The 16783-nt window shown below is 42.1% G+C and overlaps 1 protein-coding gene across 5 annotated transcripts in view; it reads left to right on the top strand.

Annotated features, from left to right (window-relative positions):
- Positions 1–16783, top strand: part of CELSR1 (cadherin EGF LAG seven-pass G-type receptor 1) — a 281721-nt gene that overhangs the window by 220971 nt on the left and 43967 nt on the right. For all 5 annotated transcript variants that reach the window (XM_008178984.4, XM_065554674.1, XM_042848648.2 and 2 more), the window contains 7 exons: positions 8245–8411; positions 8890–9075; positions 9442–9555; positions 9927–10101; positions 10655–10796; positions 11780–11900; positions 16431–16614. In XM_008178984.4, the coding sequence (XP_008177206.3) occupies positions 8245–8411; positions 8890–9075; positions 9442–9555; positions 9927–10101; positions 10655–10796; positions 11780–11900; positions 16431–16614 (1089 nt within the window). The remainder of the gene's footprint in view (positions 1–8244; positions 8412–8889; positions 9076–9441; positions 9556–9926; positions 10102–10654; positions 10797–11779; positions 11901–16430; positions 16615–16783) is intronic.

Raw genomic sequence — 16783 nt, 5'->3', positions numbered from 1 at the left:
GCTTATTTAAGTGCCTAAATATAGACTTGGGAGACTTCTGCTTTTGAAAAGTTTACATGTAAATGTAAAATCCTTATTTGGGCTCAGTTGACTGATACATTCTGAACAGCTGTTCTAGCAATTTTGCATCTCTTTCAACCTCACTGAATATATATCAATGAACTTGGCTAGGCCAAGAATCTATCTTATTTGAGTGTTAAGCTCTTCAGGACAGGGGCCATGTTGTTACCTGCACACAGTTCTCTGTTACACACATTCTAGGGCACTAATCTTTACCTTTCCATGGGCTCAAGGCGTAACCCTGTTACTTTAGGCACACCCACCCTTTCCCAGTTCCTAGGGCTTTGGGTATAAGGCACCCAACTTTACCCTAAATTTGTTGCCAGACACTCTAGAACATCCCACCTCTACTTAGTTCCTAGGGCTCAAGGCTTCCACCTCTACCTAGATCCTCGGACTCAAGGTATAACCTGGTTGATTTAGTCACGCCCATCTTTTCCCAGTTCCTAGGGCTCCAGGGGAAAGGTACCTAACTTTACTCCTCCGTGGGCTCCAGGCTCTACCCCTCCGTGGGCTCTGGGAAAACACCCATTCCCTGTGGACTCAGGGCTTAATCTTTTGCAGGTTTACGGGGTTTTTTACCAGTGAAAGAACCTTACACAGTAATATCCTACTTAACCTCTATTTATTAACAATCACCAAAACAGAATGCACATGCAAAGCGTACAATGCTCACCATTCCCAATTAGGCAGACAAACTTTTCCTGCTGGCCATTCAGGATCAGGTCATGTGGGGGACTACAGCTTCTGCATGGTGTTGAGGTCTGGCAGTTCTGATCTTGGGGTTGTGTCTTGGAGTTGGTTCCCAAGCACTTCCTTTTGGACCCCAGTTTATATAGTGAAGCTTGAGTCCTGCTTAGCTGTACCTTAACCAATCATTTAACTAAAGTATTACTAAACAGTTTTCTAACCAATCCTAACATATTGTAAAACAATTCTTTAACCAATCATACCCCACCACCTTAATTGATTTACACCTAGCAAAATTAGTTATGTAACAGACAGAAACAATCAGAAAACCAGACAGAGACCATACAGATGAACAACAGAGAAGTGGGGACCATAAAGACAAACAGTAAAGAAGTAGGGATTTCACAACCACAACTTGTTGATAAGTGATTTCTTACCAGATAGAATGCCATCAAACAAAGTTTTCTTTAACCATCTTAAGATCTGTTTCTTTATCTGGTGATGATGGGCACTATTAGGACAGGATCGCCTTCTTAACAGCCCGATATTAAGCTGTTTTAATGTAATTTAGATGAAATGTGAAGATATGACTTAGTTCATGGTTGTGGTTCTCCTAATGTGGCTGCAGACAAAGGCCTCAGACCTTACAATATGGCTACAGGAAAAGGCCTTATCCTTACAATGTCATCCTGTGTGTTTGTACAGTGTTTAGCACAATGGGACCTCTAGTCCTCATGGGTCCTTTTGTACACTACCATAACACAAGTAATAATTCATTATACCAATACCTAGGAGTCACCTGGGGGTTAGAGGAGGACAAAGCATAAATGGAAGAAGAAACCTGCATCTAGCTCCTTGGGTGTGTGGAAATCTAAACAGAGCATTAGCAAACCCAACAACAAAACATTTGTCATCTGTAGACAAGGCCCCATGTCCTCCACAACAAGCTGGAATTAAGTTCTGTGTCAGGGTCCCTTGATCCTGTGGCCCTCTGGTGAGGCAGGCAGGACATTTGGTGATAGCTTCATTTAAATTAAAAAACGGAGATATTTTAACAAGTTAATTATGAAAAAGAAGGAAGGAAGCATACAAGTAGCCCATATGTTGTTTACATCCCCACATTTTCAGATTGCCAGAGATTATAGTATTGACCACACACAGCTGTGTTATAGAAGTCGGGGGGATGCTGGATAGGGGACATTTGGAGCTTCTGGCACACAGGATGGTGAGGGGAGCAGTTTGAGGTTCTTTGCTTAATGATGTTTCTGGATATTTCTGCAAAAATGATGAGCAGTGAAACCATAAACAGTGTTGACATTTAAATAATCATGTTTAGGGTACAGTGTTAGCTCCTCAATCAGGTGAATGGATAAGCCCTCAGAGCTATTGTTTCAGGCTGTCTGCAGGGTCAGGTAGACATCGCTGCATCATTTATACTCGGTTCATATTGCCAAGGTTATCCTGCAAACGAGAGCTAGAAACATAAAATTTATTTTAAAAATGAAAGTTTAGATTTTGGAGCATAGTTCTGCAGCAAAGGATAGGCAAAGAGTGGATTCTGTGGCAAATGCCACAACTGTGGAATACATGAGGTTCTGATTGCAGACCAGTGTTTTTGATTTTTCCCTCCACTGGCTGGGCTCCTGTGGCGTTCTGACTGCACTTTAAAGCTGCTCTCCATTGGTGAGACCTTTAGGGGAGAGGAGCTCTGAGGGGGTGAAACTATATATATATATATATATACAGGAGTGAATCAAGTCAAGTGTATACAACAGTGTTGCACTGTGGAGTACTGATTATTTAGAGAAATGAATTCAAAATGGTGAAGCTACACTATGAATTCTGTTGTCCATTTCCTTCCCTGTCTGCTTGTGGTGAGCTGGCAACAACATCTTGCTGTAGAGCGTGGGAAAACTTGGTTGTTAGAAGACAGGCACGACTAATTAGAGGACTGTGTTCCTGTTACCTCTGTTCCCCTAAAAACCAACCCAGGGTCACACTTGTATTAGTTTTATTACGATGCCGCTGTTGGGTCAGATAGAAAAGAGATGGAGCTTAATCAAACACGCCCGCATTCACCGCATTCACACCCTCATGCACCTACACACTTACACAGGCGGAGAGTTACCGGAGACAGCATGGAGACCGAGAAGCCGAAGAGGGGGAGATCTGGTGTGTCCGCCTGCGGTCACGAATCCAGGCTGCTGAGCAGGTCAAGGAGCAGCAGCTGCTTGTGTGCATGGCTGCTTCCTTTTTCTGGAACTGGGCAGCTCCTGTCACGTACACTGAGTTTTCCTTCTGTGTCCGTCACTGAGAAGCATTCCCAGACCAGTTCCTTTCATGCATACCAGGTTCTTCTTCTCTTTACTGCACTTTGTGATGGCCTTCTCAGGGCAGATTATATCATACACTCCTGGCTCCTGTCTCTGGGCTCCTTTCTCCTTGCAGTTTCTACACTCCCACACACATATACTCCCTTGTTCACACTCTCTCTGATTGTGTGATGGGCTGTTACACAGCTTGGAAGTTCATACAAGTGGTAACTTGAAAAGGTTACAGAGCTTGCAAAGGTTACAAAACTTAAAAGGCTATGCTAACAATAACTGAAGTTACAAAGTCTGCAAAAAGGTTGCAGAACTTAATGATATAAGTTACAGATCTTACAATCGCATTTGAGCGGAGGCTTTACATAACAGTTTCAAATTCAAGCAGTAGCTTAAGCCTTATGGGTTCTAATGTCCCTTAAGATGAACTTGTGCTTCTGTCATCTACTGGGGTGTACTGTAGAACAGCTGTTTTAAGGGCCTAATCCTGCAGTCTCTGCACACACAAAACTCCCATCTACTTCAGTAGGAGTTACATGTACATGAGTGTTGCAGGATGGGGATCTAACTGCAGGACACAACTCTGACAATAAGGTGCTTTTCACTGAAGGCTGTGCCCAGTGGTTCACTGCGAAAAGTATATTTGCTCAAGATTAGATATTGGGGCAATGCTGTGGGCTTCTTCCTAACACTGGAGCATTCACTTCTGTGCTGCTAGTGCAGATATTTTATTAGTTGCACAAGAGCATACCCGCTGCCTAAAGGTTGGGTAATTCAGACAACTCACCAACCTGGCTCTGGAAGATTTGAAATTCATTAAAAGTTTCCTGTTGCCTCAGAGCCATTTCCTTTGTGCTTAATCTGTTAATTAAAATCAAAGTAATCCAAGATACACTGGGGCAAATTACCACCCTCGTACTGCCTGCTTTGTTTACCACTTCAACACCAAAAGAGATATGTATATAGTTCTTCAAGTAGATGCAGACGTGTATTGTGCAAGCGCAGCTCACTGGAGCTGGAGAAATTTGCCTAGCAGTACCCGCAAGGGTGGCACTTGCGCCTCAGGGCTGTAGCCCCTCCCTTTGCTATATGAGGCAGCGCTGCCCCAACCTTCCCCTCAGTTCCTTCTCACTGCCTGTGACTGGAGTCAGAGCTGTGTGTGGTTATCACCTCACATTCCCTATCTCCGTTTTTCTGAGAATTTCCCTTCATGTAAGTAGTTTTTTATGGTTAGTAGTACAATAGAATATCAGAATTATGAACCCCTCGGGAATGGAGGTTGTTTGTAACTCTGCAATGTTCATAACCCTGAACAAAAGATTATGTTCTTTCAAAGGTTTACAACTGAATATTGACAACACAGCTTTGAAACTTTACTATACAGAAGAAAACTGCTGCTTTCCCCTTTTTTAAAGTAGTTTACGTTAAACACAGTACTGTACTGTACTTGCCTTTTTTTTTTTTTTTTTTTTTTTTTGGTCTCTGCTGCTGCCTGATTGTGTACTTCTGGTTTTGAATGAGGTGTATGGTTGACCGCTCAGTTTGTAACTCTGGTGTTCATAACTCTGAGGTTCTACTGTACCGTGGATCGGGTTAGTTAAGGTTAAGTTAGATTTAGTTAGGACTTCCTGTGTGACACCCACTCCAAGGTTCAAGCACTGCCCATCATGGGTGGGGGGAGCAGTGATTCCTAATACTGACCCCCCACATGAGGTGCTTGCTGTGTTTAGGCAAGTGGCACACAAGGGAATGGTGTTCTATCTGTAAGTTGTTCACCAAAAGAAACCAGATGGCCAGAGACTTGCACTTGAAGCAGCACCCCAAGCAGGCCATGAGGGCTGTTTTGGCACCAAGGCCCACATCTGGTTGGCAGTCGCCTTTGGACTTGGTGAATGAGGTCACTCCGCAGTCCAGTGCTGCCATCTCCCCCAAGAGACGGAAGAACCACTTACCTGCTTCAGGGATGCTGAGGAGGAAGTCCCATAAAACTGACCAGAATCATCCCAGGGCTTGTCAAAGGCTTTCTGAAAGTCCAAGTACACTATATCTGCTGAATCTCCTTTGCCCACATGTTTGTTGACACCCTCACAGAATTCTAATAGATTGGTCAGGCATGATTTCTCTTAGAAAAGCCATGTTAACTCTTCTCCACCATATCAGGTTCAACTATGTATCTGATAATTCTGTTATTGGCAACAGTTTCAACCAGTTTGCCTGATACTGAAGTTAGGCTTACCAGCCTGTAATTGCCACGATTGCCTCTTGAGCCTTTTTAAAATATCGGCATCACATTAGCGGTCCATGAGTCATCTCATACAGAGGTTGATTTAAGCAATGGATTATGTACCACAGTTAGTAGTTCTGGAATTTCATATTTGAATTCCTTCAGAATGCAGGTGAATACCATGCGGTCCTGGTGACTTATTACTGCTTAATTTATCAGATTATTCCAAAACCACCTCAATCTGGGACAGTTACTCAGATTTGTCACCCAAAAAGAATAGCTCAGGCTTGGGACTCTCCCTCACATCCTCCGCAGTGTAGACTGATGCAAATTGATCTAACTTCTCCGCAACAGCCTTGTCTTCCTTGAGTGTTCCTTTAGCACGTCAATTGTCCAGTGGCCTCACTGATTGGCAGGCTTCGTGCTTCTGATGTACTTAAAAAAAATTGCTGTTAGTTTTTGTGTCTTTCACAAGTTGCTCTTCAAATGCTTTTTTGGTCTGCCTAATTATACTTTTACACTTGTTACATCGTCAGTCATCATATCTTGCACATAGCTTATTGAGGGTGCACCTGGTGGTGACTTCAGCATTTCACCCACCCATCCATGGGAGGTCAGTATTTTTGAATACCGTGGTAGCAAGGCTCTTGGCAGTGAGAGAACCAGTTCCTTTGTGGGACCTTAATACAGTCCTAGCAACTCTGATAAGGCCTCTGTTTGAACTTTAGCCATTTTGTTCTTTTTCTCTTTTGTGTCAAAAAACTGCATTCCTGGTGGCAATAACATCTACAGAGAGTGTATGAGCTGCAGGCTTTGATGGCAGATGCTCCTTACACATAGTTCTCCAAAGACAAAGTGACCTTGTGGCCACCCACCAAGTTTTTATCTAAAATGGCCTCCTAGTTTCATTTGAATCAGATGATGTATTTACGGTGTTCTTTCTTAAGCCACATTCAACCACAGAGGAGCAACATCTCCAAACGTTGGCTATCAGGCAATGTCTAGCTTTTACCTGGACAGGACTAAACCTTTTCCCACTTTGCCTCATCTGTTTGTGTCATATGCAGACCAAATGAAGAGACAGACAGTCTCTGCGCAAATGATCTCTAGATAGATAACTTTCTGTATCAAGACATCATACAGAGTAGCTCTGACCATGCCCCCTCATTCTACGAGAGCGCAAACTACTTCGTTGGCGTTTTTAAGTGATGTTCCAATATTGGACATTTTCAGGGCTTCCACTTGGTCATCTGTACATACGTTTACGAACCATTATGCCATTACCGCTGCATGCAGAGCAGATGCAAACTTTGGGAAGGCAGTCCTTCAATCCTTGTTTAAATAGACTGAGCCCCACCTGCAAGTACTGCCTGTGAGTCACCTACATTGAATACACAGCTGCATCTACTTGAAGAAAAAAATAGTTAGTTACCTGTGTTGTAACTGTTGTTCTTTGAGATGTGATGCAGAAATGCATTCCACAAACCACCCTCCATCCCCTCTACATTGGAGTCTATGTTCTTGAGGTTTGGTGCGAAGGATTGGAGGGGAGGGGCAGTGCCACCTCATATAGCCAGGGTAGGGTATATGGCCATGAGGTACAAGCGCCGCCCCTCCAGGTACTGCTAAGCAAAATTCTCTAGCTCCAGTGCACTGGGTGCCCGCACACCTATGTGGAATACACGTCTGCATCACATCTCCAACAACAACAGTTAAAATACAGGTAAATAACTGTTTTTTATTTAATTTCTCTCTCCAGAAACATCTTTCTGTAATATAGTAGCACCCTGAGGTTTTTATTTAGCTTTAGTAGAGATGTCTTCAGTTATTTTGTATACCTGAAGCAACTGGCAAAAATATGGAGCTATTGGTGATTTCATAAGATACTGACTTAATAACAATAAAATGAGGCATCAACTGCTAATAATGTCTATAATACTACATTGTTTCTTGCCATGTTAGTAAGGTATTTATACTAATGAAATCTCGTGCAAATATTATGATACAATATTTTTATAGTTTTATAACACTTCTTTTATAAAAGGAGTTTGTTAACACATCATAGAAAAGAAGAAAAGACACAGTTTAGAATAACATGTTAATGAAGATCTGTTTCAGTGTTGAGCTGAGCCCTTCAACTGAGACAAAAAAAAGTTATTTAACAGACAACATGATTCTCTATCTCTGTTGCTTTCGCTAGTTTTTATGGCCCCAATTCAAAACAGCAGCACGATTTTAGCATGGGCTTAAATCCTAGTGACTTCAAAGTAAGTGCTTAAGTGCCCTTTCTGAGCTGAAGCCTATAAGGGCAGTTCTCGACTCTTGACTATGGGACAAAACACATTTACAGTATTTTAATTTGGTTTTGGATTCCATAATTAGCAATGATATACATAAACACTGTAACACATTAGACTAAAATCAAACAAACAATAGAACTTAATTTTCATCAGATATAGAGAAATTATGTAAGAATAGTCCAAACCTATTTGTATCATGATTTTAGGACTTCATTTTTTATTGTAGGCAAAATCCATTGGTCACCATTATGAAGTCTACAGTTACCAGATAATGTTTTCCGAGATACTACATTCTCTTTTCTGGATTTAGAACAGGAAATAATTGTGATAGCCATGATATCGCTATGTGGTAACAGTTGGCAAATGATATAATTATTATCGGGACAATTGTAGTATCTATGGTAATTGATTGGTTGCTCACTATATAGAAGTATGGCCAAACTTAGCCTTGACATACGCAGGAGCAACCCCCGTTGGCTTCAGTGTTCTATATCTCCTTCTATACAAGTAATGAATAAGGTCCATTTATAAAAACGAATTGCAGATGAAAAACCCATGGCAAATTGTATTGTTTTTCCCTCTAAGTCCTCGTGTTAAAAGATACAAAATGGTGTGTTTTTTTTATCTCTTGTCTCTTGATTTACAGTAATGCCTTCTCCCCAGCGTTTCAGTGGTGAGAGCATTATTGTCTGGAGTGACCTTGATATTACTATCTCTGTACCATGGTACATTGGACTCATGTTCAGGACCCGGAAAGTTAATGGCATGTTAATGCAAGCTAATGCAGGAACTTCATCCAAGATCAACATTCAGGTAAGTGTGTGGCATTCTTAATCTGGAACAGAATTCAGAAAATTTCCCCAAATATCAACTGACAGGGCTAAACTGAGTATGTATCTTCATGCAGGTAGCTAAAAGTAACATATGTAACATCAGATACTGTAGATTTCATCACCTTGTTCCCCTTGTTCCCAGATGTGCTGAGTTCTGTCCTGACACAAAGATTTGACCTGTGTTTGTAACTCAGATTCCATATCATTTTTATTCTTCTTCTTCCTCATTTTTGTCTTTATCATCTTCTTCTCTTTCTTTGTAGGTTAGAAGCAGAATTCCCTAAATTGTGTTGGGAGGGGTTGCAACTGTACCACTTATGAGTTTTTCCCAGGTTACACAGCTCGTTACTCTAAGAAGCATTGTTTGCTTGCACTCATACTGGTGGTCCATCATGAACTTCATTTAAGAATAATTCAGTATTTCAGCAATGAATAGAGATGATATTTGTTTCCTGCAGATCTTGAACAACTATGTGCAATTTGAAGTTTACAACGGCCTGAACCAGGTTGCTAGTTTGAAGATGACCCAGTCACGAGTCAGTGATGGTGAATGGCATCATTTGTTAATAGAGTTAAAGAGTGCTAAAGAGGGCAAAGACATCAAGTACCTGGCTGTTATGTCCTTGGACTATGGGCTGTATCAGGTGAGATGCATCATAACTTGGCCTTTCTTTCATCATCACAGAGGGTCTTTAAAAAGAAGGGAATGGGGAAGGGATGGTAAACAAATACCATATACTGCTCCTACTGCAAGCCGTATATGGTCCAGATTCTTCAGTGACTTACACTTAGTGTAAACCGGTTGAAATCAGTGGAGTTTTATCTTTTGACCATGCTTGTAAAATCAAGATCAGATAAATAGCTCTTAATTTCGTTAGTAAAATTTTCTATTTTAGCCTACTGTCAATTGCTATCAAATTAGTGCATCTATAAGGAAAGCAGTGCTCTCTGATGGAAAGGATAATAGTACAGTGACCCCCTTATCCACTGTCCTTTTCTTTCTTTAACAGAGCACTGTGCAGATTGGAAATCAACTTCCTGGACTAAAAATGAAAAGCATCATTGTGGGAGGTATCTCTGGAGATCAAGTCTCAGTGCAGCAGGGTTTTTATGGCTGTATGCAGGTAAGAATAAAATATGTAGTAGCTTGCATTTATGAGAAGATACCTGAAAGAAATAATTTATTATCCTTTTCCTCCTGAGTTTTGTTTTCTGCATAACTTTTAAATCCTTATAACATATCCAAGCACCAAAATATTAAACATTGTCCTTTTCTTCATGTAGGAATCCAGTCTCTTTTGACCTCAAGAAATTTCTTCTTTCCCTTCTTGATTTAAATCAAAGTCCAACACTTTAAAAAAAAAAAGCTGGCACCTGACTAAGCAGATCACATTATAGATTAAAGCAGTTAGTGAGATGCATTGTTCGGGGTATGTACCACTGTATCCTAAAGGAAGACTCTCTTTAGTTGATGGTACTGTTTTTCTGTGCTCAGGGAGTAAGAATGGGGGAGACTTCTACGAATGTAGCTACGTTGAACATGAAACAGGCAATCAAGATCAATATAAAGGAAGGCTGCGAAGTAGACAACCCTTGTGATTCCAGTCCATGTCCCCAACACAGCTACTGCATTGATGACTGGGACAGCTACTCCTGTGTCTGTGACCCAGGTAAAGGAGTTTACATGAAAATTGGGCATAATAGTTTGAGCATTGGAATTGTATCTGGTTTTAGTTATGTTGCAAAGGGCTTTGATATTATTTGGGATTTTTTAAGTTCATCTTCTCTATGTTCTCATATCTCACACACAAACTTTTCTAGTGTTAGATTTAGGTTTTACACCCCAAGGCCCCTAAGGGACATTTTGAAATTTTTCTTTTGTCAGTCTTCATTTTGAGGTGTGTGCCTGCATAAATTCAGTCACCTCCTGAACTTGCAGAAAGAGAATATAGAGCTATTTGTAATGCATGACCTGAGCAAACAATCAGAAGCTATTGATCCAAGGGCACCCAAGGTGTTTTTGCAAACTGTTGTAAAGTATAGCTTGTTACCTTTTTACTGCGAGGGGAAAAAAAGGTATCTTTCTTGACAGTATCTCTGGGGAAATCTACTGATTATCCACAATGTGTTATTAGTGTATAAGCTTAAAATAAACGGTCTTTCTAAGACATGCACATCGTAAATTACAGTGGATGCTGTAATCTTATAACCTTGTCTCCCCAGGGTACTTTGGGAGAGACTGTGTTGATGTGTGTAACCTGAACCCATGTGAGCATGTCTCCACCTGTGTCCGTAAACCTAGCTCATCCCATGGGTACACCTGTGAATGTGGACAAAGCTATTATGGGCAGTACTGTGAGAGCAAGTAAGAGAATTATTTTTACTGTTCAATGTCTTGATCTTTCCCAGTTCCTCTATTCCTTCCATGAGTATAAGGCAATGGCCCCCCTTTTTTGTTTCAACAAAAATTCCCCTTGTCATTTGAGAGCTGATAACAATAAAGGTTGGCAGATCCCTTGTCCTGCAGAGCTCCTAAGCACAGCAAGAGTTCAGCTCTGTTCCTGTAGAACTTAAGAGTTCTACAGAACAGGGGCTCCTTGGTATCCTACCCCTTCCCTCTGGTAAGGAGCCAGCTGGCCATGGAGAGGCAAACAGCAACCTAACACTTTCTGATCTATTGTCCCATTTGAGTGCAATATGGGTAATTCATAAAGTCCATGGAAAGTGGAAAGTCTCATGTAATGAACTATGTTTGTCCCCTTTTGTGTGTCACTTAGGAGTGTTTTCATCTGCTGCATCAGTCCTCTTGGAAACTGCAACCTGGACCCTCTCTGTTGTTGCATTGTACAGCTACACATATTGGTTGCAGTGTTTCCAAAACCAGCCGCATTGTCTGGTCCAGAAAGGCAGATATTCCAATTGGCATCACTTACACAGACTCCTGTAATAATCCTTTAGCACTCATCATTTACATTTTACTCATAAAAATACATAAGAATACTAGCCCTGCAATTGTGGGGAATAACAGAATTCAACCTGCTCTCTGAAATGCACTGAAAGCAGCTTGTCTTGCCATAAATAAGCAGCAGGGAGAAGATGCCCAGAATCAGGAGTGTTGTCTATCAGAGACTGAAGAGAGAGGAGCTGGACTCAATGCCAGTTTGAGAAATGATCCTGCAGAACAAAAGCTGTTTCTATTTTTTATTGTATGTGCTGAATTGTGGCAACGGCACTGGGGCAAATTATACTCTCAGTAATGTAACTGTGAGCAAATTTTGGCCCAATGCCTTTTTTCCCTTCAGAAGTGAACTTAAAAGAGCCTCCTTTCTATTTTCTTTTATTCTGTAGAATTGACTTGCCTTGTCCCAGAGGCTGGTGGGGAAATCCCATTTGTGGTCCATGTAATTGTGAGATCAGTAAAGGATTTGATCCTGACTGCAATAAGACTAATGGAGAGTGTCAGTGTAAGGTAAGCAAAAGAATTTCTGTTTAGTGGAAATATTCAAGTTAAAACATAATTAGTTGGATAACTGCAATGTAAAATATACATTCCTGTACAATTGTGTTTTGTATCATATAGAACATAATTATTTTGCATAGGGAATCATATATTTTTCTGATATTAGTCCTTCATTTTAACCATATAATGTAGCTCTTCTTTCCTTATTTTCATTACTAACTATATTATTGCAAGCAAAGGAGAGAATAAGGAGCCAGATTCTGATCCTCTGTTTTATAATGGTCTTCATAAGATCAGAATATGACCCCACTCTCAAAGAGACAGGTTGGGTGAGGTAATATATTTTATTGGACCAACTTCTGTTGGTGAAAGAGACAAGCTTTCGAGCTTACACAGTGCTATTCTTTGGGTCTGGTCTGGCCTAGATCTGAAGAAGAGTTCTGTGTAAACTTGAAAGCTTTTCTTTCTGTTTGGTTTTTCATCCAGTTACACACCCACTTTGTTGTACTTTCATCCAGATCATGTTTCCCAAGTTTGCTTGTGAGAATGTCACATTTGACTGCGTCAAAAGCCTTACTGAAATCATGTATATGTAAGAGCAAAGTTTGACCTTAAGATCAGGAGACAGACAGGTGGCTCTCCATATTACCCCTCTGTGCTGAACGTAAACTCAGCAGAGCTGGGATCAGGCCCTACATGATTACGTGATAGAAAATTCAACATTAACAGTAATGATGTAAATTGGCCAGGCTTTGAGTCACCAGTATGTAAGTGTAAAAGTGAAGCAGTGTATTTTCTGCCTGCTGGATATTCTGTGGGTATGCGAGTGAGAGTAACTTTCATACCATAAGGCAGAAGGAGGGTGTCAGAAGGAGGGTGGAGCTGAAGAAACAATTAACTGACTTATGTAAGATGAAGCAAGATCATCTTTTGGCATGTAAGTTACACTCATTTTTGCAAACCATGGCCAGATGCTGCAAGTACTCTGCATGCAGACCTCCCATGGACTTCACTGGGAGCTCTCCCCATATAGAGCTTTCATGTTCAGGATCCCGTGGCGTTTTGCCATATAGTGACCTACTATTTATACAGTTAGTTGTACCTTATAAATTATTAGTATCCCTGCTTCTTTAAGAGGTTGATGGCCAATATCATTTTTTTCAATTAGGCTTAAATGAAGAGAAAAGTATAATAGAACGAAGGAAAAGGCGCTCCTGGATATTAGAAGGAAACACTGATGATGTTAAGCAATGTCATCAGCTATATCAGTTACAATAGAGACAAAAGTTAACAAACTATTTCCCATATTTATTAGCAGTGATAATAATATTCAAGTCCTCCTCCTCCCTGGATGAGGTTATAATGCCGCCACTATCCTTGTATGCTGATGACTTTATGGCCTCCCAAGGTCTAGTGAAATGTGTGGTGAAATCCCTCTAGATCCCACTAGAAGAGGCCTGTACATTCTTTCTGGCAAACACCTGCCACTATTCCTCCCATCTGTAGGTAGACAGATAATAAATATATTCCAGTCCATAGAATGGAATACTTCTCCCATCCTGACCCTAATTCTCTGGTGGTAAACACGTTTCCTACATTTCATAATAGGCTCAGATAATTGCCAGTGTCGAGTTCTCCCCTTCAGGTTCTCCACAGCCCCAAGGGTCTTTACCAAGATCCTCTCAGCAGTAGCAGACTCCTTATGTCCGTGGGGCATTGCAGTATTTCCGTATGTGGACGATTGGCTCCTTAAGGGTCAGTCAGCTCTAGAAGTTCAGCCAGCAACCCTCAAGGCATTAGCCCTATACCAGTTCCTGGGTCTCTCTATCAATTGGAAGAGGTCTACACTGACTCTAGTCCAGAGGAAAGATTTAATTGAAGCCTCTCTGGGTTCCCTAAGTGTGAGAGCCTACCTGCCCAAGGAGAGGCTGGACTATGTCCAATCTAATCGCAACAATACAATATAGCCCACAAACTGCAAGGACCTGCTTAAAACTCTTGGGCCACATAACTCCTTGGTTGTCACACCTCAGGTGCTTTCAGACGTGGCTGAGGACTGTGTACACCCCAAACAGGCACAGTCTCTCCAAACACCTAATAGCACCTCTGAAAGTTCTGGACTCTCTCCCGTGGCAGAAGGACCCACTGAAAGTCTGCAGGGGAACCCCGTTCACACACCCTCCATCCTCAAAAACCCTCACGATGGACACCTGGAGGGCCCACCTCCAGGGGGCCACACTCAGGGCAAGTGGTCCACACAAGAGATAACACTTCACATCAACTTTCTAGAACTGAGAGCAGTCCACTGGGTGTATCAGCATTTCTTTAACAACGTACAAGGCCACTCCATCAGGATAATGCTGGATAACAGGGCAGCAATGTATTATAAGCCAACAAGGTGGAGCAAGATCCCAGTCCTTATGCATAGAATCGCTAAAACTGAGGAATTGGTACATTTCACATCAGATAGAAATCTTGGCGGTTTATCTACCAGGTCTCCAGAATACAACTTCAGAATCCCTAAGCAAGAACGTCCATCAGGACCATGAATGGGAGCTCAATGGTTCTGTCTTCCACAGCATCTGCCAAACCAGTGCGAAATGTTGCCTTTTCTGCACCTAGGAAGGATGTGGCCACAATTCATTGGCTGGTGGTCTAATAACACTGTGGCCCTGCACCCTGCGATATGCTTTCCCGCCTCTACCTCTAATTCTCAAGACCTTGCTCAAACTGAGACAGGAAAAAAGCCAATGTTACCCTCAGAGCGCTATCATGGCCGAGACGGGTGCGATTCTCGAATCTCCATCACCTCACAATGGCAATGCCTCTCCGCCTTCCTCTCCAGGAGGATCTCTTGTAACAGAAGTTGGGCACCTTGAACCATCCTAACCTCTCATCTTCGAATCTGAAGGCATTGCTCCTAGATTGTTCTCTAGCATGGAGCTTACCTGTTCAGATAACGTCCAGTCAGTATGCCTATCTATCAGGAAACCTACTACTCACAAAACTTACCTCCAGAAGTGGAAACGTTTCTATTCCAAGTGTTCTCTTCACTCGTCTCAAGCATCAGAAATTCCATTCTCCGAGATTCTAGACTGCCTTTTAGACTTAAAGATTCAGGGTCTGTCAGTGAGCTCAGTCAGAATACACCTGGCAGCTATCCCAGCCTTCCAGTCACCCACTGGGGGCTTCTCAGTTTTTTCCCATTCTATCACAACCAGATTCCTCAACAGCTGACACACAACTTGTTTCCCTCTTTACGAAACCCTGCTCCTCCATGGGACCTTAGTTTTGTTCTTTGTGCCTTAAGGAATGCCCCCACCCTCCCTTTGAACCAATGGCTACCTGTTCTCTCCTCCACCTCTCCCTCAAGCCCTCATTCCTTATAGCCATCGCTTCAGCTAGATGAATGGGAGAACTTAGTGTGCCCATGGCAGACCCACCATTCATTACCTCCTACAGAGACATGGTCACACTAATTCCTCAGCCTCGCTTCCTCCCTATGGTCTCTTTGGAATACCTTGTTAATCAGGAAGTCCATCTATCAGTGTTCTATCCAAAGCCTCCTGCTTCCAGAAAGGAATCTAGCCTACACACACTAGATACCAGAAGGGCTCTCGCCTTCTACTTAGACAGGACCAAGACCTTTAGGATCTCTTCCAGACTCTTTGAATCCTTTGCTGAAAGAGTGATGGGACAGCCATTTTCCCACAAAGACAGTCGAAGTGGCTCTCGATTGCATCTTAACGTGCTAGGAGACTGCTGGAATACAATCCCCTCACAGAGTGACAGCACATTCCACTAGGGCTCAGTCCTTACCTATAGCCCTCCTGAAAGATGTTACATAGCAGAAATCTGCAGATCTGCGCTCATGTTTGTGAAGCAGTATGCCATTTTATCTGCTCCCAGGGCTGATGCTACCTCTGGTGATGCGGTGTTTCGAACTGTCTTGGATTTGCCTCATCAGCGCCCACCTGTATGTTGATTTACTGGTTGGGAGCCTCCCCTGGTGGGGGGCACTCACAGGGCCATATACATGAAGAAGAAGGAGCGGATACTTGTACAGTAACTTGAGTTCTTCAAGATGTTCTGTCCCCTTTAGGTGCTCCACCTCCCGCCCTCCTTCCCCTCTGCTGCAAAGTCTCTGGCTACACAGTTGAGAAGGAACTGAGTGGTGGCAGGTCCGCGCCTCCCTCCTATGCCCTCCTGTGGGAGCATGAGGAACTGCTCTGTATAGATGCAGGCCCACAGTCCCTGCTTTACAGTCTCTGGCTAAGGGTGCACAGATACATGAACATCCTATAGTGAAGCACCCATAGGGGAAAAACATCTCAAAGAACTCAAGTTACTGTGTAAATAAGTAACCTCTTCATCTGTGCACTTTTAAAGCCCCCAACATCATAGTGTCTGGGCACTCATTAATTCTTCTTTTCAGACTCACAAGCCATCCAGGAAGAACTTAAAAAATATAATTAATAAAGGGTTATAAGAAATATGGCAGAATTAAAATATTGTGTGTCTATCTCTTTATTTTTCCAGACAAACTACTACAGGCCACAAAGCAGTGACACCTGTTATCCATGTGACTGCTTCCCTTCTGGTTCTCATACTCGCTCCTGTGACATGGAGACAGGACAGTGTCCTTGTAAACCTGGGGTGATTGGGCGACAGTGTAACCGTTGCGACAACCCTTTTGCTGAGGTTACCATTCAGGGCTGTGAAGGTACCATACATTTCAGCCATCAACTGCTTCTAACATTTTTTTAAAATGTTATTACTTTAAATGTTATTAAGTGTTATTACTTAAAGAAATAGAAGAGAATTAATTGAGACTAATATTTTATCTAATTTATTCCAAATGTGGAAAGTGCTAGTTAAGAAAAAAGCAAAAC

The sequence above is a fragment of the Chrysemys picta genome, chromosome 1 (genome assembly GCF_011386835.1).
Source record: "Chrysemys picta bellii isolate R12L10 chromosome 1, ASM1138683v2, whole genome shotgun sequence".
NCBI classification, from domain to species: domain Eukaryota; kingdom Metazoa; phylum Chordata; order Testudines; family Emydidae; genus Chrysemys; species Chrysemys picta.
This window is presented reverse-complemented; position numbering and strand designations above follow the sequence as displayed.